The sequence below is a fragment of the Neodiprion lecontei genome, chromosome 3 (assembly GCF_021901455.1).
Source record: "Neodiprion lecontei isolate iyNeoLeco1 chromosome 3, iyNeoLeco1.1, whole genome shotgun sequence".
Taxonomy (NCBI): Eukaryota; Metazoa; Arthropoda; class Insecta; order Hymenoptera; family Diprionidae; genus Neodiprion; species Neodiprion lecontei.
Window position 1 is genome coordinate 33,149,249 of NC_060262.1, and position 23,058 is coordinate 33,172,306.

At 41.8% G+C, this 23,058-nt stretch overlaps 1 protein-coding gene across 1 annotated transcript; it reads right to left on the reverse strand.

The window, feature by feature from the left end:
* Nucleotides 1-175: 175 nt before the first annotated feature.
* LOC107219631 (glucose dehydrogenase [FAD, quinone]) lies at nucleotides 176-18,100 on the reverse strand. Its single transcript, XM_015657905.2, has 7 exons — nucleotides 17,919-18,100; nucleotides 9,388-9,557; nucleotides 8,086-8,329; nucleotides 5,393-5,651; nucleotides 4,495-4,755; nucleotides 3,612-3,842; nucleotides 176-1,538 (listed from the first exon to the last, which is right to left on the reverse strand). The coding sequence occupies exons 2-7, from the start codon at nucleotides 9,555-9,557 to the stop codon at nucleotides 898-900; spliced, it is 1,806 nt and encodes a 601-aa protein (XP_015513391.1). The 5' UTR covers nucleotides 17,919-18,100; the 3' UTR covers nucleotides 176-897.
* Nucleotides 18,101-23,058: the final 4,958 nt, after the last annotated feature.

The window sequence follows — 23,058 nt, forward strand, 5'->3', positions numbered from 1 at the left end:
TTTGCCTCTTATATTGGATTGTACATATCTGAGACTTCCTGTGCCCACGCAACCGTTGATAACAGGTTCGGTGCGTAGTGGTAGATTGTACTAAGCGTTCTCAGTATTTGGCCACTGGATGAAAATGCAGCGACGAAATTTGAAACAGAGAAATAATTATTACGGTGTCGTGATATTCACTGTACTTTGCTTTACTTTATTTCAACTAGACGCTCGATACGATACGACCGTTATAAATCTTACGGCTAAATGTAAATACTGTATCATACTAAAGTATAACAATAATGCGTAAAGGGATAATGTTATTATTAATATAGTATAGTAACTGGTATTATGCTAAGTTTGATTGACATCTGTTTTTTCTTCATCATTTCCTGCGTAGATTTGTACAAGAATTAAGTTAGTATTAAGAATGCTACAGGTATGCGATTAGGGTGTACGGTACATTACTGGTAAAAATAAAACTCTTCCGAAGCTACTGATTTTTTCGTCTTTTGGTTAACAACGAGGATAATGTTCCAGCGTTTAGAAGGTCGCCTGTACCTTCTAAATGCTGAACGAAGTACACATGTAGGCACGGTCCTGAAAATCGTTCATTGTCACTGAGTTTCTTCTAAGGAATAAGGAATTACCTCCTTGCGTTCTAAAGTAAATTCTTTCAACATTGCGCCCATTGCGGAAAACACGAGGGAAACAGACACGCTGTCGAGAGGAGGTAGAAGGACGTACTCTAGGAGATAAGAGAGTGATTTGCACCGAAGTTTTTCCTACAGCGACAAGTCACGATTATGTCGGGGGATTCGGTACCAGCAAAAACGACGCTTCGTCTCATCCCCGTATTTTCGAATAATTTACTTTTATTTTACTCTTCCTTGGCGTTCGTTACTCTCTTTGGATTCACCCGATCCACGTCCTCTTTATCATGTCGGCAGCTTTCTCGGCGATCATGATAGCCGGGGCGTTGGTATTTCCTGACGTCACTCTTGGCATGATGCTCGTGTCGGCCACCCTCAGATTCCTGATGCCTCGCACCCTGAGCTCGTTGTCGACGACTGCCATCGGATCGTTGGCTGGTCCCATCTTGCACGATCCAGCCTGATGATTTTCCGGCGCAGTGTCATGCTTAACAGCGCATTCCCAGTAGGCGTCACACCCGAACTTCAAGTGCTCGCAGTTCTTCACCGGCGTTTTGTCGAGCTGAAAGCCGTACCTTTTCAGGGCATCGGTTTCCGCCAGTCTCACGGCGAACTTGATGCCTTCGACGAGGCGCGCTACGTCCTCTGGGACTGTAAGGTACTTCGGATAGATCATCGGCTTGTCGAGAGGGTCGCTGCTCCTCAGTCGAAGGTACCCACGGCTCTTCGGGTGCAACAGCGTGGGGATTATGTAGATGCTACGATTGGCTCCCTTCTTTTCTCCGACCATTCCTGTCTCCGCGCAATCCGCGAGGTATCCTCCGAATATCAGCTGGATGTCAGGATGATCGTCTCGAGGATTTGCATACTTCGTGTTGATCATTGCAGTCGCTTCCGATATGCCTGAAATTGGAAATTTTAAATTAAACTGTGTCTTGTTTTGTACTACTTTATTGTTGTCGAAGTACGGCATTGGTCCTGGTCTTTGAGGCGAACCGTATCTTCGGCATATTGTGCGATTGGATGAGCGATGTCGGTCTGTTTGTGCTCTGAGTCGATTCGAGCGAAAGCTCGTCTGGCAAACAGAGTAGATATTATACCGCGAGGATAATGGATTAGTGCCTGAAAGTTCATGGCATGAGAATCAGTTGCGACAGAGAATCGCGTGGATTCCAATCAAGTCGTTATAGGCGAAACTGTATATTTGCCATTAAATATATGTGACTAACTTGTTGATTTATCACCGACGACGAGATGTAACTGTAAAGTAGACTGGGAATATCTTTATTTATTCATACTTGTATTGATATTCGCGAATTGTTTCGGAAGTTCTTCGACGATTTCCTAAAAGGCATATCGGGAAAGAAATCTCGGGATCATAAGTTATGTGCTTCGTTTTTTGAATCTCGTTGCACAATTCTTTATGGCAAAATTATGCAAAATCGAAAAGGCGTTACGTTTCGGGTGTGATTTGAATAAGAAAACGATAAGTCAAGCCGGATACATACCACTTAGAGATTCTATCACATACTTATATGCAGATTTGCGAAATGGATAAGTTACAAAAATATCAATTTTTTGTTCGAACCGTCTGCCTGTGAATATTTGCATCGATAAATCACTCGATTGAGTGGTTTTGAAGTATCGGCAAGAGTATCTGAAACCTCTTACGATAACTGTTGGCGTTCGCCCAACGTATGAATATATTATTCTGGATGTCGGATAAACAATTGCGAGACTTCTTCACGAGCAGGATAATGAAAGAAATACAGCAAAGACATACCGACCGAAAGAAAAATTACTCGCAATGAATCATTGAAACAGAAAAATATTGGTGATCAAATTTGCAGTATCATGGAAGTCTGCATGGTAGATGAAGGCGAATGGAGTTAATCTCTATCACGCGAAATGAAATCGTTTGCAGAAGGGAGTAAATACGAAGTCGACAGCTCTGAAGGGTCTTAGGCTACAGGCTGCAGAGAATACAAACATCGAATCAAGATAATCCTGAGCATGTAACCCGCAGGCGGCGTAGTAGTACGTTAATTACAAATTTACATCTGTCGTATCGCAGGCTTGAGCAATAAGCACACGCCTAGTGTTGCCCCGTGGGAAAATACGTCATGAGGTTCCAGTCCTAATTCAGGGGCGCGTCGAGTCTGACTCAGGGGATTCCTGCTGGTTCCTTTTGGCGCGGAGATTAATGCCAGCAGAGTTGGAAGTTCCGTGGGGAATATTGCATTAGAAAAAAATTACATCACCGAGTATACAGCTCGGGCCGTGAACCAGATCATTGTGCAATTCGCTTTCACTGGTGGCGGAATTTCATCTCGATGCTGGAACGACTAGGCCTACAAACAAAGGCTGGATCGAAAGGATAGGGGAACGGCTCACGACTCGGTTACACGATCGTGGAAAATTGCTTGAGACGTTATAACGGATGAATCGTAAAGATCGCGCAATGTACTCATAATCTGATCAAAAGTTCTACGGGGGAGAAGAACCATATACATGTGCACGTTTGTTTATAACTCTGGTTATTACTATTGAGGTTGATCGAAAGTATAGAATATCACATTCAGCATAATAAACATCCGGGATTTGTGCATCGACTCAAGGTGAACGTTGAATATGATGCCTTTTGATATTTGCAAATAAATTTAAGGAAAGACTTTCACAATCAATTTGCTTGCGCTTCTGACGACACGAGTGAAATGGACTCGAGAGGTTTTGGTGTGGTATTTATGGAATCGAATTCGATTGAAATATTATTGCACGTTAAAGTCTACTGAAATATTGGCTTACCGAATCGGATTCTGTGACAATCGGTTAATTGTCATTTTCGGTTTATAGGAAGATAAATATAACTGTGTTTTCGAAGTCGCAGAAATTCGGTTTTCAGGGAAGGATAACTAACTTTTCCACTTTGCTTCATCGCGACCCTACCGTAAAAAATTTCACGAGGCTAGAACTTACCGGTGCCTGACATGAGGCCATCCCTGAAGAGGAGATACTCCATTGCAGTGGCCCAGTTCAACGGCGTCGTGTCCGTGTCATTGATGGTGAATCCCACTCCAAAAGCGACGTGATTGTGAAGGTTTTTCCCCACGCCTGGTAAGTTATGAAGAACGGGGACATCGACCGCCTGCAATTCTTCACTGGGACCGATTCCACTGTTCAGCAAGATTTGGGGTGAGTTTACGGCGCCTGAAATGAGCCATTTGGAATTACATGATCAGCCATAAATGAAACGACGAATTGCCACGCGCAGATTTCAACGCCACCGGGTTTAACGTAAGGGCTGTTTCATGTTTACAGCTGTGTAAGCGAATGGATTTTAAAGAAACGAGTCTGCGTTAGTGAAACGGTAGTCGAAGCGATGAAATTAGCATTTCTGCAGGTTCTTCCCTTCGACGAAGAAGAGTATTCGTAATCTGTGTGACCATTTCTTACACGGTCGGTATACCATGAACCTACGATGCTGCAATGTATGTCTTGGAATTTCAAACTACAGCCGTTAAATTTTATTTTAACCAACGCTCTTCGGAGTGCCCATCAAACGGAAATATGAAACTGCTTTCAACGTTATTGATACAGACATATAGGTTCACTCTCATACTTTTCGCTGAAGTAATTCTCAACTCCGCAGCACTGCATGGGCGCGTTACGTACGATCTCTACGAGTAGTCGTATCACGATACTGTTACTATGATACTAAAAGTAGCAAAAACTTGTTGGCAGTAATTGGGGAATGGTAATAAATGTACAACTAATGGATAACCGATAATTAGTTCTGTGGCGATTTGACTGAGAAAAAATCAATTACACCGACGTGTTTTTGGCAAAATCGAATACGCACCTCCGCTGACGATGACCTCTTTGTTGGCCATAACCTGGTGGAGTTTTCCATCGAAGAAAAATTCCACGCCGATGGCCCGCTTGTTGCTGTCCAGGAGAACCCTCGTCGCCGTTGAGTTGAGCATTATGTGGAGGTTGCGGCGGTTCCGTGCCGGCCTCAGGAAGGCGCGTGCCGTTGACAGCCTCGAGCCATTACGCGAAGTGGTTTGAGCAATTGTGAACCCGGTGTGGGAGCGTCCGTTCAGATCGAGCACCGGGTACCCTGGTAGGAAAAAATTCAGCGTAAACATTTAAGTGAAGCAATTATTGGTATAGCAAGAAAAAATGCGAGTTGGCAGCGTTCAGACCAAGTAACGATTCGAGCGAGTTTTGAACTGGTTACAATAACGTATAATTTTTAACCAGAGTGCGCGTTTCCGTTACGGATAAGAAACGAAAGGGAATAGTAGAAGGTCGCCAATGAAATGTTTAAATCTACGAAGTAGGTTAAGGGAATGTAATTACCGTCGTGGTTGTTGCACAAAAATGTAAAGGATATGCGAATTGAATTTGGCTACGAGAAAAGAGGTGGACAATCGCTCGGTTAATGTCTTGGAATGAGAATTCACTCCGATGTAGCGAAAAGTTACTCAGCGAAAGTGAACACTACGCAACTCCAATCGTGTAAAGTTTGGAGTGATTTTATTCACATTCAAAACGTTTGAAGCGGAGAAGTTCACTCTTAAATGGTGAATATTCACTCGATCATGCGAGTTGCACAGTTTTCACTCCAAAGAAATTTAGTGAGGCGATGAGTCAATCACGAAAAGTGCGCTTCCAAAATTGCGGATGTTTAAGACTCAGGTTCACGTTCCGATTTTAAACGCTTCGATTAACGCAAATGAGTAGGCACAAAGTACCAAGTTCCTTTCCGGCCTCCATGATGGCCTTGCTGAGGGGTGGATGGTAGGGGAATTGGGTGATAGTCAAAGGTCCTCCAGTAGCGTGGTAGCCGGAGTCCATCACGTCGATCTGTTGATTATCCTCACTCCGCATGAAATATGGAAGGACTTCCTGGTAGGACCATCCAGGATTGCCAAGGCTGGCCCAGTCGTCGAAGTCCTTACGGGATCCCCGCATGTACATCATACCGTTCATCACGCTGGTGCCTCCTAGGACCTGAAAAGTTAACGTCCACGTATTACCGAAGCTGCAGGGTTGAGATCAGAGCACCTTCCCCGAAGATAACTAACAATAAATAAAGATAAGATAAGCAGGTGCGGTACCTTCTCTTTTTCTCGTTAAAGAGAAAATTCGTCTAACATCCTATGCCGACTATAAATATATCTTGGAATCCATTTCGTTTCTTTGCGGTTAATGTGTCTTAAAATTGGGATAGCGTAATTATACATGTAATTCGGCTGATAAATTTCATCTTCCACCGATTATATTCTTCATTCTGAAGATGGTATAAGCTAACCATTAATTATAATATTTAGTTGGTTCTTTTCATTTTTCACAGTGATGTGATATAACGAGACAGAAAGATTGTAATCGATATAATAATAGCCCAAGAGTCGGATATTCACAAGATAAATTTTAAATTAATGTTTCCTTTACCAGTTTATGTAAGAAAATTTTTGCGCAGTTTACGGTTCTTTTTTTTTCACACGGACGTGATACGTATCTCCAGATGAATACCAGTTTGAGCCTAAAAATTTGCGATTTGCCACGATTTCACTTATTTTAATTGTTTTTTTGTTATTTTATTATTAATTGTTATTTTAATTTAATTTAATTGCGTGACTCATTTAAATAATGCAGGGAAAAGGGAAGAGAAGTGATAAAAATAGAACAAGCACAAATGCAACGCCCTTATAGAGCTTATTGTGTTCTAAGGCGACTTATCTTTTCAATTATAAGCGATATTGTACAACTCCCAGATATAAACCAGGGTTTAATAATTTTTGAATATTTATGTGCGTCACAGGTTTACCTAGACGTCAACGCATGTCGGTGAATTATCATTACATGCATTCATCTCTCTTGACATATCCACGAATAACGGATCTCAAACGAAAAGGTCAATCCCAATTCTCAGTTGGAGTCTTTGAACGAGTCGCAAAGTGTTTGATGGACGTTTCATCGCTTGTTACGTACTTGGAAATACCGTACCAATCACGGCTCGTGGATACTATGTATACCTTGCATTGTAACTTTTACGTTTTCTTGTTTCAGCTATCGCTGATCATTACACCGATTGTGAGATTCAAGGGCTCGTTCGCTGGTCATAAACCTTACCCCATTACATATTTCGCAAAGTATGAGGCAATTCGTACGAGAACCAAGGTTCCAAGTTATTGTGATTCATTCGGAAACAAACGATTTTCCAGTACTCGTGATTATTACTTTGTACGAGGATTGCAGCAAAAGTTTGTGCATTACATTGTCAAATTTGTTTTTAAAACGAGTCGTTACAAGTGCTTCGAATTTTATACCACGCTAAAATTTTTTACTTCAATTGTTTTCATCAATAAATCTGGCTTAAAACCAAAAATTCATTCCACCCGTTATGAACTTCTCATTTTTATTATTCAGAAACGAACACTAACATATGAGACATGCGTGAAAGTGTTAACCAAGTACGCCTCAGGTTGAATAATTTAAAATCGGATATCACGTCAAGAATCGAAAAATATTTATACTGTCCGTGCTTGTACTTTACATTACAAAAGAAGAAGGGGTAAATAAAAATATTATAGCGTTGATATTTTTTACTATTAACAGTAGTTCGAGATCGTGCACGAAGTCTTGAAATTACGGAAATTTTTACTTCTCACTTTTTCCACAGCGCGATAGTACCTCCGGTTGCGTTTATATTGAGCGGTCATAAACCCCAAACTTGCGACGCGATACCGTGAATGCGTTCTTCGCAATTGACACATTACCTAAACTATACTATAAACTGGCATATCCCGGAGTTAGACTACTAGTTTGTACATAATGTACAAGTTATTTGACCGTGGCAAGTTTTTATTTAAAAACTCAATTGATTGGACAAAAAAAAAAAAAACACGATCGACTTTCGGTAAAGGTACATGAATTGAATCTGATCGATCCGTTTTGACGTACCAAATCGTCTATCACTGCATTCTATAAAGTATGAAAAATCGAACAACTGAAAATGCTTTTGCCACCTCAGGTGTTGACGGACGTAAGAAAAAAAAAACACAAGTATTATTGAAAAATAACGATATTCCATCGAGGTGTAATTCGGCGGTTCGTGGGTGCCAATGTCATCGGCGATAAGTAAGCACGTGGTGACTATCGCATTTGTAAAAGTAGAAATGTACCGATTTGAAGGACGGTCATGGAGGCGAAGGGTCACGGCGTGAAATATATATCCATGTAGACTCCAGCTCCATGCACGTCCGTTTTACTTGTATAAATATACAGAGGTATACGAATATAGGTATGCACGCGTAGTCCCCTCACGTTCCGAGTTGACTTTCGGAGATGAAACATGTGAGTGGGTGAATGAATAGACGAGGACCTTTGTGTTTATTCATCGCTTTCGCTTTCGGCGTGTCGACTGTCCGTGCAAGTAACCCACCTTTCCTCTGGGCCAGTAGCACTTTTTGTCATCTTTATTTAGACAAGCTTCGTCCTCGCTCTCCGTCGTGTATCTCCAGTCTATATCGCTTCCTATGAAATTGAAGAAAAACGATGGAATCTGAGTGCCCGTCGGTTCGTCCAAACCCGCCTCCAACAGCAACACCGAAAACCTATTTTCCTCTGACAATCGGGCGGCGATTGTCGCCCCCGCACTGCCACCTCCTATAACGATGAAATCGTATCTGAAATAGAGAATGAGAGTGTGAGAAAAATTTTCATACCTAATGCCGAGCGCCTCACTGACTGCGGAAGGCGAGGCACGAATGAAAAAAGTACAACTGCAAAGCGGTTGCTAAATTGTTTCGCAACTTGCACGACGCGGAATGATCCCTATTTCGTCGATTATTGTCATTTGTCACTTTGACAGATGAGCGATTATTACATGTATACGCCTTATGTAGCACTAGGAAATCTGGGTTACGGGCACAAAAGTCCGGTCGCGATCAATTTGACTCCGTTCAACGGAGAAGAAGAAAAAAAAAAAGTTATGTTGAACGTTAGGTATCCAGATACTTTGATAATTGTTATGATCAGTACCTTTTTAGCGACACGAGACGCGATAATCATCGCGAGTGGATATAGAACTATTTCTAATCAATAAACTCCGTAACGTGATGCATGATCTGAGTTTTCACGTTGTATCGAGGCAGTGTACAAAACGGTCAATGACACGACGCAACGCGTATGTTAAATTCAGTATTCGCGAATTTTTCATACTGAAGTTATAACTTTCATTCAATTCATCACATAGAATTTGGCACTTTTTGATACTCAAGTTGTAACTTCCATTTAATTCATTACATAGAATTTGGCACGTTTCCATTTTTTCTTCTATTCCATGTCTGGTTAATGTGGACGATAAAACAAACGGCTGAAGTCGTATTTATCGAAAGAATCTTGCTTTGTCACCAAAATCTAATTACGAATAGCTTGAAATTGGCGTCTGAAGCCTGATTTATCCGTCGGTGCAGGAGAGGTTGGGATAATCGACAAAAATATCGGAGGAATTGAAACAGTTATATTTTTGCAGAGGCAAGATTCAATCCCTCCAATTGACTTGAAGTTTTAATATTTTCGCCAAGCCTCATTTGACCGAGCACGATAGATCTGATACGTCAAGTTACGAATGCTCGCGCAACGGTTTTCCATTCATGATCGATTCCCGTGCTCCGATTGGTCCCCATCTTCGATCCTCGATAAGACAACGCGTAACGTTACGCAGCTGGCGACCTTCCCTCACCTTGTGTCGACGTAATCTCGAGATTGCGGCCGGTTGCAAGGATCCTCGAGGTCGCACTGGCTCCGCAGAAAAACCTCGAGGAGACCCATGAAGAGCATGAAGGACGGGCCACCGCAGGTCGAAGCCAACGTTGGCCCCGATGACGCCGTCAAAGGGCAATTGCAGCTCATCTGAAACACGGAATTTGCGAAGAATTATGCCACCAGATAGTTTAATAGCGGAACTTGGACGACAAGGTCACCAAGTATTGTTCGAAATTTACGGCAGTGATTATACTTGAAGTTCCACTTTCACGGCGCAATATGTAAGGAACACAATGGGCTATGATTTCGTATATTATTCGAGAGGTTACTAGTTCTCTGTTGCAAGATGATTTTTATTTTTGTGTTTCACCTCTGCTTGGGCAGGGCATTAAATTCTTCTCTGTCAGATTTGAACGCGTATATTCGGGAGAATTTTGTTTGTCAGGTATCGAGAGCTGAAATTCAAGAGATTGGTTCCATGAATCGGGTTTTTCATGACGTGTAGATGTAGCGCTGTTTTTCAAGTAAGGATAGTTTGGTAGTCAGCGAAGGGGAAAATCGAGTCGTAGGGTATAACGGCTACACGGGGCACTTAAATAACAAGAATTGCAATAGTTGTGGCTAATTTCACTTGTACAAACTTTCGATTTTCACAAGTCATCAGCACCTACGTTGGAAAACATATATTTTTTTTCAACTCCTGGAGAGATTTTTTTTTCTTTGTATAATTCAATTAGACGCACTCACTACCGTTGTTAAAAATCAGCTTTGCTGTAATACGGAAACAATGATTGGCACCGACAAAAATCGATTTAAGACATAACATAATGTAACGCTATTATTTGAGATAAGTTCTTACGATATCTTGAAGCAGACTAGGTTTTATTTTATAAGAAAGATTACGTACGTACGAAATAACGAACCGATTTGAATGAAAGTAAAGAATGTATCCAAGGTCCGAATCCTACCGAATTTTTCAGAAATGTTCACTGGCAGTATTAACAGTTTTATAGCTTTAGGCTGATGTTAAACGTGCCGTCAACAAATTGTGCCTATTTATTATTCTAAAAAAGATCGAGCATCTGTTGGTTTGAACCGTAAAACTTTCACATGTCATTACAAAAAGCTGTAAAACGTTTAAAATATTCTAGATTAATTGCGATATCAGAGGAATTTTATGCGGTAGACGAAGGATCGAAATCCCGAGAGAAATGAGCCGGTACAGTATTAATGTCGAATAATTTTTCACTACTTCAAAGCCTGTAAAAATATTGCGAAGCGTTCTCAAGTTCCAAACGCTGAACCCAACGTCGCGTCGGTAGCTAATAACACAGGTCAACACAGAAATAGAAAAAAAATTTCGAGTTTCTACTGGGATGAATAAGTTTCGATTCTATACATCTAATATTAACCAAAACCTTTATTTATTGCTTGTAAAGTTTGTTTTTGTCGTTTTTACCTTGATAAATAAGTCTTGAAGTTTTTGGTTGAGGTGCTCATTCGGAAGAATAAGAAAAAAGTTTTCACCAACATGTGATAGACTTCACCGTGATTAACGTTATCAGGGTTAGTATAACGAAAGCGTGTCCATACGAAAATCGAAGAAGCACGCAAAATATTCATTTTTAAACTTTGTCTATCGATTCTTTTACACTTGTGGTTTATTATGGCTCGTTGTTTTTGAATAAAAGTGATTTGAATGCGAAACTAATTTTATTTAATTGTTATTTACAATAAATATTTGAGAAAATAGGTAATTTTTCTTAAAATCTAAAATATCGTTCTCGTTTCCACAAAAGCAAACTTTTTCTAATAAAAATATTTTTTCATCGGTCAGTTAGACAGAAGAAATCAAAAATTGACATCCATAACCCAGACTCAAAATTGGTTTTGACAGGTGTGTTTCATGGAAGTGCAAACACGAGTGTTTGATATCCGTCAGATGCGAAGGATGATCAAAGTCAACCTCGTTTGTTCCCCAGTAGTCGTAAATACCGCTTTCGCCTGGGTAATATTATACCGCTATCCGTTACACACTAGGAGACTCTTCGCGCTGTGTTTATCTTGTTAAGATTGACTTTTGGCCCGAAGCCGGAGGTCCGTTGATCGGCTTGAGCCTCGTTCATCCTAGCCGAAGGATTGGAACTCCGGCATATTATACACACCCGGTGAAACGTGCATGTAATTAAAAACCATAAAAATGCGTGACTTTCGCAACGTTTCGCTGAGGCCCCGTCTTGGCGGTCAGTGAACGTAACGGTATTACGGTATTGCCTCTTGTAATTCCTTCAGATTACGCCCATCGCACCAGGTGTAACGACACGACGAAGCTTCGGCTCGGCTGTTTCACCGTTCGTCGCAAGAACCCCAGGGTTCGTTCGACTGTGCGGAAATTCCGATCACGCGCATCTCGTGACCGATCTCATCGAGGCAACAGCCTTCTATAGGCGAATTCTCGAGTATTCGAATTGTATAATAGCCGACGTTGCACGGCGGGTCAAGCTTTTCCGCTCCTGACGCAACCCGACGCGTCTAAGCGGGACAGGGATCGGAAGTTGCAGAATATTGGAAATGCCTAAGGTTGTCACGAATTGCGGTGATCTACCGGATACGGTGTCGAAACTCAGGTCCCGGACTGCAGTCATTGTTGTTGCAGCTTTTGTAACCATATGAATTGTCCCGATTCCAGTCTCCCTCCCGGTGGACTTCGTCACTCCATCCGCGATACGAAAAGAAAGAATGATGAAAAATATAACCGAATGGGTATCGGCACACGCAACGAGATCGCGGTATTATTGTGCGGAGAATCATGGCAATTATAAAAGTGTTAGTCTACGCGTATTATAATTATTACACCGCGGTAGGAAATGAGGACGCGGATACCGAGCGGAGGTTCCCTCTTAAAATGAGCCACTGATTCATGTGGCACTGTGTATCAAGATCACAGTTATCTGTCATCGAGCGTAAAGAAGCAAATTCGCAATTAGTTCGTTACGACCGATTCAACTAACGTCGACGTCAGATCTAACTAATCAAAGACTTGGCACCATTCTAGGTATATGCTGAATAAAAAACGCTGGGCATGTTCGTGACTGACTTCATATTCTGGCTTTTACCACTTGCACTTTTCCCTCTTCGACTCCGTATCGTATGAAAATTTTCCCAGGGCTGTAAAGTTGTTGTTGAGTGCCTCTGAAATAACGCACATCCGCAGTAGCATGCATGGATTATTCATGGCGTCTGCCTGCAGAAGGCAAAAGGAGCGAGACTGGATTGGATTGCCTGTCGCGAATTGATAAAGAGAAATATGCGTGTATTATATTGTGCGCGAAAGCTCTGAAGAACCGAATATCACGTGATCGCTGATGATGTACATTGTTAATTTTTTAAATTGTTCACCCGCACGCACAATAACCGTTGGAAACACGATTCAGCCCAGTTACGAAATCTGTTACGATTCTCAACGGCTACTTTCCTACACCCTGCAAGTCGATGGATTGTGCTTTGTCAGGGAGTTTATGGATGTGTGCGAAGTATCTTTACGTTTCCGTGTACATTTATATTATATCGCGGGCATCCATCTAGTCCACGTGCGTAATCCATGATACCAATATGTTAAATAAATATACACGTGCATATAAGGAACTGTATTGCACAGCCCAACATGTGAGCTTATGTTTAATTCATTTATTATTTATTGCATTTACTTCTACGCCGGTTCACCGTCCGAATCCAGTGACTGTTATACAAATGATATATATGATTGCCAAACGTCTAGATCAGGTTGTGAATTAATCGGTCGAATTTATCAACGGCAAGTCATCTAGTAGCATTCGATTCGCGTAAAAATGCGAGGAAACCTCGAAAAATTTGTCGAAAAACACTGATTTCTTTATTTTACTTAACAATAGAAAGGAAAGAATCGCAATGCGTGAAAAGCTGCGATTTCCACGAATCACCGAAACAACGGCTGGTGAATCCAGGTAATGCAGAACGAGAAATTATTTGGAGCGTAAGAAAACTCGTTCGGTGAAACGTGCACCGGTACCTATAATAATCCGATTCTCACTGTATGTTTCTACTTCGATTGGCAACAGCGTCTGTATTCGATGAATCCGTTATTATTCCGCGTTCGCTAACACGTTCGATCAGATTTCTGCATCGATGAAAAATCGAGTTATCCGGACAAAATCGCTGAATCAAATTTGGCTGTGGATCACACTTTTCCAAAAGTGAAAGAGATTATCTTCTACAGGTAAATTTCTGCTATTCCGAGGTAAAATTATCACCTCCGTGTGTAACGGTGACATGGTTATTGCTCAAGATTATAGAGACAGGAAATTTTATTTCACATATGATGTATGAAATTAATAGGCGTTTACTTTCACCGGTTCCCTGAATATTTTGTCTCTTTTAAGCGTGCAATAAAATTGTGGCTATGCTCTTAGGCCACTATAATACCCAATAACCGTCACCTGCTAGTGACGTGTTAAATCTTATTGGTTCACCGACTTGTACCTCAACTTAGGGGCTGAATTGTTTCGAAAGCGAATTTCGTTGACGTAGAGTGGTTAATTATCTCTAGCTTGAATCGAGGCGCGACTTTTGAGTCTGATATCCAACCTAACCTGACTATATTCTAAACGGGACGGGTCAAGAACCATTAACCACGGTGGTTGACAGGTACTATTTCTTTTCATAAATAAACACTGTCATGCGATTCTGCTTACGAGAGAAAACGTTATAAATTCATACGACTCTCGTAAGAGGAAGAAGCAGGGTCAGTTATCACGCTTCACGGTCTTGGCGTACAAATATTGGCAATATCGTGGATCGATCAATGATTTAAATCGAAAAGTTGCGCAATGCATCACACACTCTCGACTCATGATAAATTCTTCAAACAGTTCGAGTTTCCGCAATATTGGCATAGAATTGATACGAAACGCTGACGACCGTCGATGATTAATTCGCAGCGATTTCTTTACCGGGTATCGTCGCTTCAATTACTCGAAAGTGTGGCGTAACCTTGACTTCGGATCCGCTACTCGCAGGTCTGGAGTACGCAAATGGATTTTACCGATAGACCCGTGGAACAGGTCGGGCATGCAGCCTCGAGCAATCGATCAACTGTTCAGCCTCCATGACTGTGTGGGTATCACGTAATAATTTCGCAATAAACATAGCAGGCAGATCTGGTACCTATGGCATGGATTGGCGAACGAGTGGCTAACTTTGGTACCGAGAAGTCTTTGGCATGTGAACGTGTAAGTGATCCTGGACCAATCGCGTACGGTGCTCGGACGATTTTGTACAAGAACTAGGATACTGGGGCACTTTGAAACAACTTTCTCGATTAAAAGTCTCAGGTATCAGACACGAGTTCGTGGTAGAGTAGCATGTCTGTGTGCGTTATTTTTTTCCCGTCAAGTGTGTGACCTCTCTAATTAATTTGGTGCTTATTTCGTCTTCCTTTATTACTCCGTAACTCTAATGTGGCTGTCTTTAATCACGAGAGCTCGAATAATCGGCCCGATCTTTCGGTAGATCACAAAAGTCAAAGTTCAAAATTTCATTTGCACTGTCATTCCAAGCTGTAGGAATTACAGCGTTGTTACGAGTTCGTCTGGACTCGTGTCAGCAGTATACGATAGAGATCAGGTAGTTGGTCTCCAAATATCTACCAGTGAGGGACTACTTGCTCGTCGCCGTTGTTCGGGGATTATCAAATTATTGTCAGGAAGCTACATCTGCTGGAGCGCTTGGGTTGAATTGAGTTTCGACCTATGGTTCAGAGAGAGATGATTATAGAGGCAATGAGCCGCTTACTTGCAGTCTGGATGCTCAGTCTGCAGATAAGCTATAACAATCAGAAGTCGCACAGAGGCTCAAACCTAGATATACGATGCAAAATTCATCGGAATAAGATGGATTTCAGCATTTAATTTCCATTCCATGGCCTGGACTAGTGATTCTGAAGAGCTCGGTACAGTGCGAATAGTCTCTGCGTTTATAGGTATATCTTCTGCTCACGGCGAATTTCTGTCATGGCCACGATTTTGGCCTCTCGTGCAAGTAACACACTAACATCTCGAGGTTTAGCAAACTTTGAATAGGGACGTGTGGGACATTCTTGTCATGCAGCGTCTAATTCTTACGGAGGTGTGCAAATTATTCGTATAAAGCGGTTATAACATCAAAAGTTAATTATGAGCACATCACACGCAGCCTTACTATCTCATTCATCATGTGATTATCATTGCAGGGACGGTATACGTGCGTAGACATTAAACTCCGACAGTAGATTGCTGTGGAGGTTCGCGTTCCCACGTTTCCAAACGGTAGCCAGTCTATTGTCAAGTGCGCCAGAGTTAAGTCAGAATACTATTGCGAATGAGTCGTTAATGTTTACACTAATGTGACGGGAGTAAAAATCTTTTCAATTTTTAGTCTCCTGTATTATACTTTCACCATTAATTCGATCCACTCGTGCTGCTTAATTTAATTCTATGCAGTGAGAAGATCCTAACACATCCCCTTTACGATATGATCCGTTCCACGTGTGTACTAGCGAAAACATTGCAGTATTACACCATTTATAGACGCACCAACGTGCGTAGATGCATACGCGGAGTGAGAGTTTAAATTGGAATCTCGAGTGTGATCCAAGGAGTGAATGTAAAAGGATTGGCACAATCACGTTACCTATTCGTATATGTCAAGGAAAGGATGCCCCATGATTATGGAGGCAGATCCCCCGGTACAAGATTCTAGACAATATGGCTAGTCACTCTGCGTGGCCAGTTTACATCTAGGGATTCATTACAGAGCTGAATAAATCGCGGTCACGAATCAGCTTTTGAATTGCTACACCTACACCAAGCTCTTCCGCAAGGTCGCGAGTACTTTTTGCTCCTTGGCGATTCGAGTCCCTACCTCGGAGCATGAATTCGAAAATTGCAGAATTCCGGGTCTCGTGTTAACCTGTAGTTAGCGATCACGATTCCGGGTCTGGCGGTAACATTGGCAACCTGAGCTCGGAACGGAAACAAGCAAAGTGACACGGATTGGCAGGCGTTAATATGGTTTCCAATTACACGTTGCCTCACACCTTTTGACATGGCGTTACGACTTGCGGTGACTCGAAGATATCTACTCCCCATCACAACTTTGTTTTTTTCCGGTGACTTTGGCAATAAAGAATTCATGACGATTGTAAAGAGAACGAAGAGACTTCGAATGGCAGGCCACTTCTCGAAGATACTGACTGGACCGGTTATATACCTCAATAAGGTGCACTGGTCCTGTGAAACAACTATACGCTTCTAAAGTTTGCAAACATCGCTCCGCTCGGGCCTCGGTTAACAAATTGCATTAATTTATTTTTTGAGTCGGCATTACCGCTTGCTGATCTACTGCCTCGATAGCACACCGTGACCCATAAAATAGATCCATCTAATATGCTAATCGACCACTAATTGACTTTGGAATGGACGAGATGAATCGCGTTTGTTAGTCCGCCTCTACCTAAGATGATTTGGATTAAAAAGACTACGAGATGTCCGCAATCTTTAGCCGTATATGTATGCTACGAAATTAATACTCTTCATTTCACAAATATTTCATACGAGAGAAATGAGTATTCCGAAATGAGATCCGTTTGACTTTAAATAATCCCGTCAAAAATTATGATGGGGCATTTGTCATGGGAAATATATCAAACATGATTCCAGGGTCAGCAATTCGCTGTCGCTGTATAAGATAATGACAATGTCACCAGAACTGACTCTAAGTATCGTATAATCTAGTTTTGGCGCAGCCATGCAAATTATCCTCTCGTACGATCCACGTCTATGTACAGATAGTCAAATACTTTTGGGCCCTAATTATTTTGGTTTGCCGGTGGACAGATATTACAGTTGCGGCGTCCTTTCACTTTTCTTCTATCTCGACGTTATCCTTGCATCGATCAAATTCGTACGTTATAGGCATATACCGAGTAAGTTCGAAGACGAGTTTGAAATCGAATTACGAAACGAATTCTTCTATCGATGTTTGACCGAATATGTAATGTTCGAAAATGTTAAAAACACACTTAAAAACGATGCTTTAACGAGTATGACATTTGTAACGAAAGTTTTAGCAGCCACTTGAACGACGAGAGACGCAAAAACCCATTTAAGAATCTCCGGTTGTGATCCACAGAAGTCGAGTCGCAACTCAGGCAATAATCTCGATCTCGACATGCCGCGTGGAGGATGAAGACATTGAACCCGCGAATGTGACGATGCATGAAAAATTATAACCGTAGTCAGCGTGCGACGTATGAATCAGTTACACTGAATAATAAAGTTAAAAAATTACTACAGGAGAGAGAGAATCGGTAACAGCGTAACCGTTCAAAGTGATTGATTGTCATGCAGGTGAATGGATTCTCAAATGGACAAATGTCAGACAAACAACCGTCAACCGACTGTGAAAAATGACCCAAAGAATGACGCCACTTACCGTGTACGTTGATTCGAAAAGTTTTCGCCCGCGGAGATGAACGGCCGACGTTGGAATAAACTCGTGAGAGAAGATTATCGAAGAAGATCGGAGACCCCTTCGAATGATTTCCCAAATGCGGGGGAGCAGAACCAGCCGGCGTCGCAACCGACGATCAACAACGAACTGCACCGCAACCACTCTCCATCGGCTATGTAATATCCAGGAGCGTCCCGTCACCGCTTCCACCACTACGACTTCACCTGGTTAGTTTTCATCTCGGATTCGCCACACGCTGGTCTTTACGGACCATCGAGCTGCAAAATTTGGCCCTCGAATTTCTGCATGCGGATGTAAATCCAGAACCAGGTATGTGGGATACGGTGTCGAGGCGAATAGTTTAGACCCGTTTGTTTTGATAATCAATGTTACTTTTCAGTTTTTACAATAATCTGATCGACGTATTAAAGCAGTCGGTCTGATGAAACCGTGACTGCTTCGCGACTTGACCTTTTAGAAGTCATTGCTTCGGGGGATCACCTCCAAGCTTCCAGGACGGTGCGGAAAATCCGGTTTCTCAATAGGCGGTAAAGAATTTTTTATCGTAATTAAAATAAATTACATAAAAAATAAAAATAATTAAATGTGTTGGTTTTTGTGACTATAGCGAGTCCAAGTCGCGTGAACGAGATTTCGTATTTCTCAGGTCAGTGGTTTTGTTATCATAGAGTTCGAATCAATCGACAAGTACAATAATCGAGTAGCCAGAGTTTGAGATTCTCATTCTTGTTAAGTTTGTTTCGCTATTTTTTTATAACTTGTCTGCTTAATTCACACCGTAGACAATGCCGTCTATAAAAGAAGTGCGGCAGAGCCAACGTCGAATGATTACAAAATAGTATTTTTTCTCCATTCTTTTATACCAAAATCTGATTTTTTAAATAATCAGATCAAGATCCGACGACGTCCACATCTGTTGGGCACGGATTCTTCGGGAGTATAGAATTTTAAAACTACTGTGAAATAATATGAAGAGCGCGGTTTAATTTTGGCCTATTTCTGTGGCTCGTTGGGTATAATACAGGATGTACGTATAATACGTTTCACGTACTGTTATCGTAACTTCTTGAGACGTGGGATATAATTTTTAATTTTAAACAGAGAAAGGATTTTAATTCATTCTGAATATGAAAATTATGCAAGGTGGTAGGTACACAACGTGTGCGTTATACACTAATTGCCACGATATTTTCACTCGCTGAACACACATGTACATGCATAAATAACATACCTTTATACGAAGAGGAGAATTGAATTTCCGTACAACAAATCCACCATACAATTACGCACGCGCAATTCAACCCACTGTAACGTTTCGTTAAGATGGTTCCATCTCCTATCCTGCAATGTCTTACGGTACGTTATTTTGTATTTCCAATGGATGTCCAATTCTCGCTCAAATAAACGAACGTATTTCAAGTGTCGTCAGTCGTCTGGCGTTTGATTCACGATTTGAACTTGCGTGAACTTCGAGTACGTAGTTCTGTACGTACCGTTAAGTGGCGACTCCTGCGTAACTTTGTTGCTTCTTAGAGCTTCGTCTATCACCTATTTCAGCACGTGTTGAAAGTTAGCGATGCGTAACGGCGAGTGACCAAGGTGCCGGTACTTGAGGCGTGTAAAAAGCGTGTTCCGAGCGATATCAAACGATTTGGTGCACGCGGCGTGGGTCAAGAGACGGAGAAAACTTCACGGAAGTCTGGGCTGTTCGCTGTTTGGCGAAATTTCGTAACCAACTAGCTTTACAACCCTCGCTCGCTAAAGCTCGCTCGGAGTCGGATGCCTAGTATAACTGGTTTTTGTGCCTGTGAGCTCGCTTACTCGTTGTCGTGTTTTACCATATGACATAGTTGTAGGGGAGACTGGGGCACGATGGACTCCCCAAAAGAGTCTGGTACTTGCTTCACAGTATACAGAATGAACACTGCCTTTGTACATGTGACGCAAACCGAATCTGCCCGTAAGATTTTTCCTATATAATTTTACAAACCACGTTTACACATGCATGTAAGTATAACGTATTGTCATTTTATGACAGTAAATTTCGTCAAAAAATACCACGGAACAATCAGCTAAGTGCTAACAGATTTGAAACACGACGCACAGCAATTTTAGCTCTAATTGAACGACGTTATTGTCATGTATTCCTATGTATACTATGCCAACTACTCACCAGTTGCAATTTGTTGATCCTGGTCGTTCGGTTTTTTTTCCGATTCAAAATGTTATCTGAAGCATGCATATTGGTTTGATAGTACAAGACATGACGTTTTCAATAATCAAACTTGTACACTTGAAACTTGGTCCTGAAAGCAAAAAGTCACTGGGTCAAGGACCTGGACAGCCAGAACTACGGAGCGCTTGTTCGGGAAGTCCATTTTCACCACGAAGCGGACCTGGAGCGCAGAAACTACGCAGCGCTTGGTCAAAAGTCACCGGGTCAAGAACCTGGACAGCCAAAACTACGGCAAATTAGTTCTGAAGGTCAAAAGTCACCAGATCAAGGACCTGGACAGCCAGAACTACGGAGCGCTTGTCCCTGAAGTCGAGTTTCACCAGGTAGCGGACCTGGAGCATAGAAACTACGGAGCGTTTGTCCTGGAACTCAAGTTGCACCAGGTAGCGGACCTGGAGCGTAGAAACTACGGAGCGCTTGTCCCTGAAGTCGAGTTTCACCAGGTAACGAACCTGGAGCGCAGGATCTACGAAGCGCTTGTCCTGGAACTCAAGTTGCACCAGGTAGCGGACCTGGAGCGTAGAAACTACGGAGCGCTTGTCCCTGAAGTCGAGTTTCACCAGGTAACGAACCTGGAGCGCAGGAACTACGAAGCGCTTGTCCTGGAAGTCGAGTTTCAGCAGGTAGCGGACCTGGAGCATAGAAACTACGGAGCGCTTGTCCTGGAACTCAAGTTGCACCAGGTAGCGGACCTGGAGCGCAGAAACTATGGAGCGCTTGTCCCTGAAGTCGATTTTCACCAGGTAACGAACCTGGAGCGCAGGAACTACGAAGCGCTTGTCCTGGAAGTCGAGTTTCAGCAGGTAGCGGACCTGGAGCATAGAAACTACGGAGCGCTTGTCTTGGAACTCGAGTTGCACCACTCGAATTCTGCGGAGCGCGATTCTCATCCGTCCGCTCTACCGCGCGGTTGTTTCTAGACTGAGGAATTCGTCTGATTTTCGTCGTCGACGATTACAATAGATCGATGACGTCAAGAGAAATAAAATTTTGGGTGACGTCACTTTCTGAACATCGGAACATGTAAATTTTGGTTTCGAACTTTAATACTATGGATGATTATTAGGTATGAACGAATGGCTATTGAAAGAAAAGCGTTGCGCCGCAGTTTGCCGTACACGGACCAACTCCTTGCAACCGATCTCGAAATACCCGCCATGCCTCGATACCAGGTACATAATGCACGTTATTCGACGACAGTGACACAGATGCTTACACCTTAGCCGGTGAACGGGTTCCACGGTCATGAGCGCCGGGGTGTTTCTGTATTTTTAAGAAATCACCACTACCTTCACCGCAACTTACTGACCTGCAAAATCACAGCTATAATATGATAGTTGCGTTACGGCTTAACGTCTTGTCTTACTCCGATTCACACCTTATGAACCGGTTTCCACGAAATGGGGTTGTCTTACAGCGCATAAGTGTTACAAATTGTCGAAATATGTTTTCACACATTGACAACTTATTGATTTGTACATTGTATTTTCCCTCGAATACAAAGAAAAAGAATTCGGTCATTCGCTTCGTTTTTATGCTGCAAATTATTGCGTATTTGCTCTAATTCACAGTATTTACTTTAAATCTTTTTGCATTTGTTTTTTTTTTTTTTGTATGTTTTTTGGCACGGAAACGACGAAGGCCAGTTACCGACCTTATTAAAAATAATTACAGCCAATGCATCGGCGTGACAGGGCGTGAGCCGTAAGCGATTGAATAGCCAGTTAAAGCAATCAATTTTTGGATGTATACCAGCATTATCGGAATCATGGTTCGCCGCGTTTGCCCGGTGTTCTGAAGTATGTGTACAGGTATAAATACGCGGTTACGAAAGTGCCGGAGGTATTTAACGAGACTGACCTTAGTAATTTCTTTCGTTTTTTCTCTATGTTTTTTTTTTTTTTTTTTTTCTTATAAAAATTATAGTTTTTTACTTTGTCGCATAATTATCCCGCACGAATAATTACTACTTAGATTATCCACATTTCTTTGTTCATTTAAATGTAAGACTAAGAAGCGAGCATTCTTTTTCTTTTACAGAAAGGAAATCTTTATGAAAGATTATTCCAACACCAGCTGCCGCGACTACCAGTACTAGGTTTGATAATCAAAGGATAAGATTGAATACGCGTGTAATTATACTCGGCCATAGACGGACGGTTCTATGTAAGCTTTTCGCCTAATTGCTGAAAGTGCCGTTCGGGAATCACTACACATTGCATAGCTTCGTAATTACCCGCCATATTCAACCTAATAGTTTACTTTCTTTTAAAAAGAACCGTGCGGTAATCTACCTGACGTTATGTGCAGGCAAGTCGTTTCAGAGATTACTTGCGCTATTCTTGTATCTTATTCCGGAGAGTTCTTTTTTAAATTTTTATGAGCCTTTACAGACAATTTCCATTCACGTATAGTTCACATTACGGTAGATAAATGTTCGCGCTACGCTTTCGCATGATTTTTTTTATCCATTCACGCTTTAAATGCTATAGAATGCGGTACGAATCTTTGGGATATGTGCATTCTGGATTACGAGATGCAAGCTGGCCCGATAGTCGATGGTAAAGTGTTTACTCTTCGCATAATTAAAGTCAAAAGTCAGACCGACATAAATTTCAAGTGAGCACGAACACCGGGATTCCCAATATACCCCAACATTCGTATCCCAACATAAGCATAAGCATTTGTTCGCGTGACGAAATCACGTAAGTCAAATTACCGACAGTTGAAAACACACAAAGACCATAAATACGAAAAGTTCTTTTGTAGAAAAATAAACATTGTAAACGCGAAATTGTATAAATAAATTTATACCGATATTTTTCGTTGAGGATGGGCAAAATGTTGAATTGCAAAAATACCGAG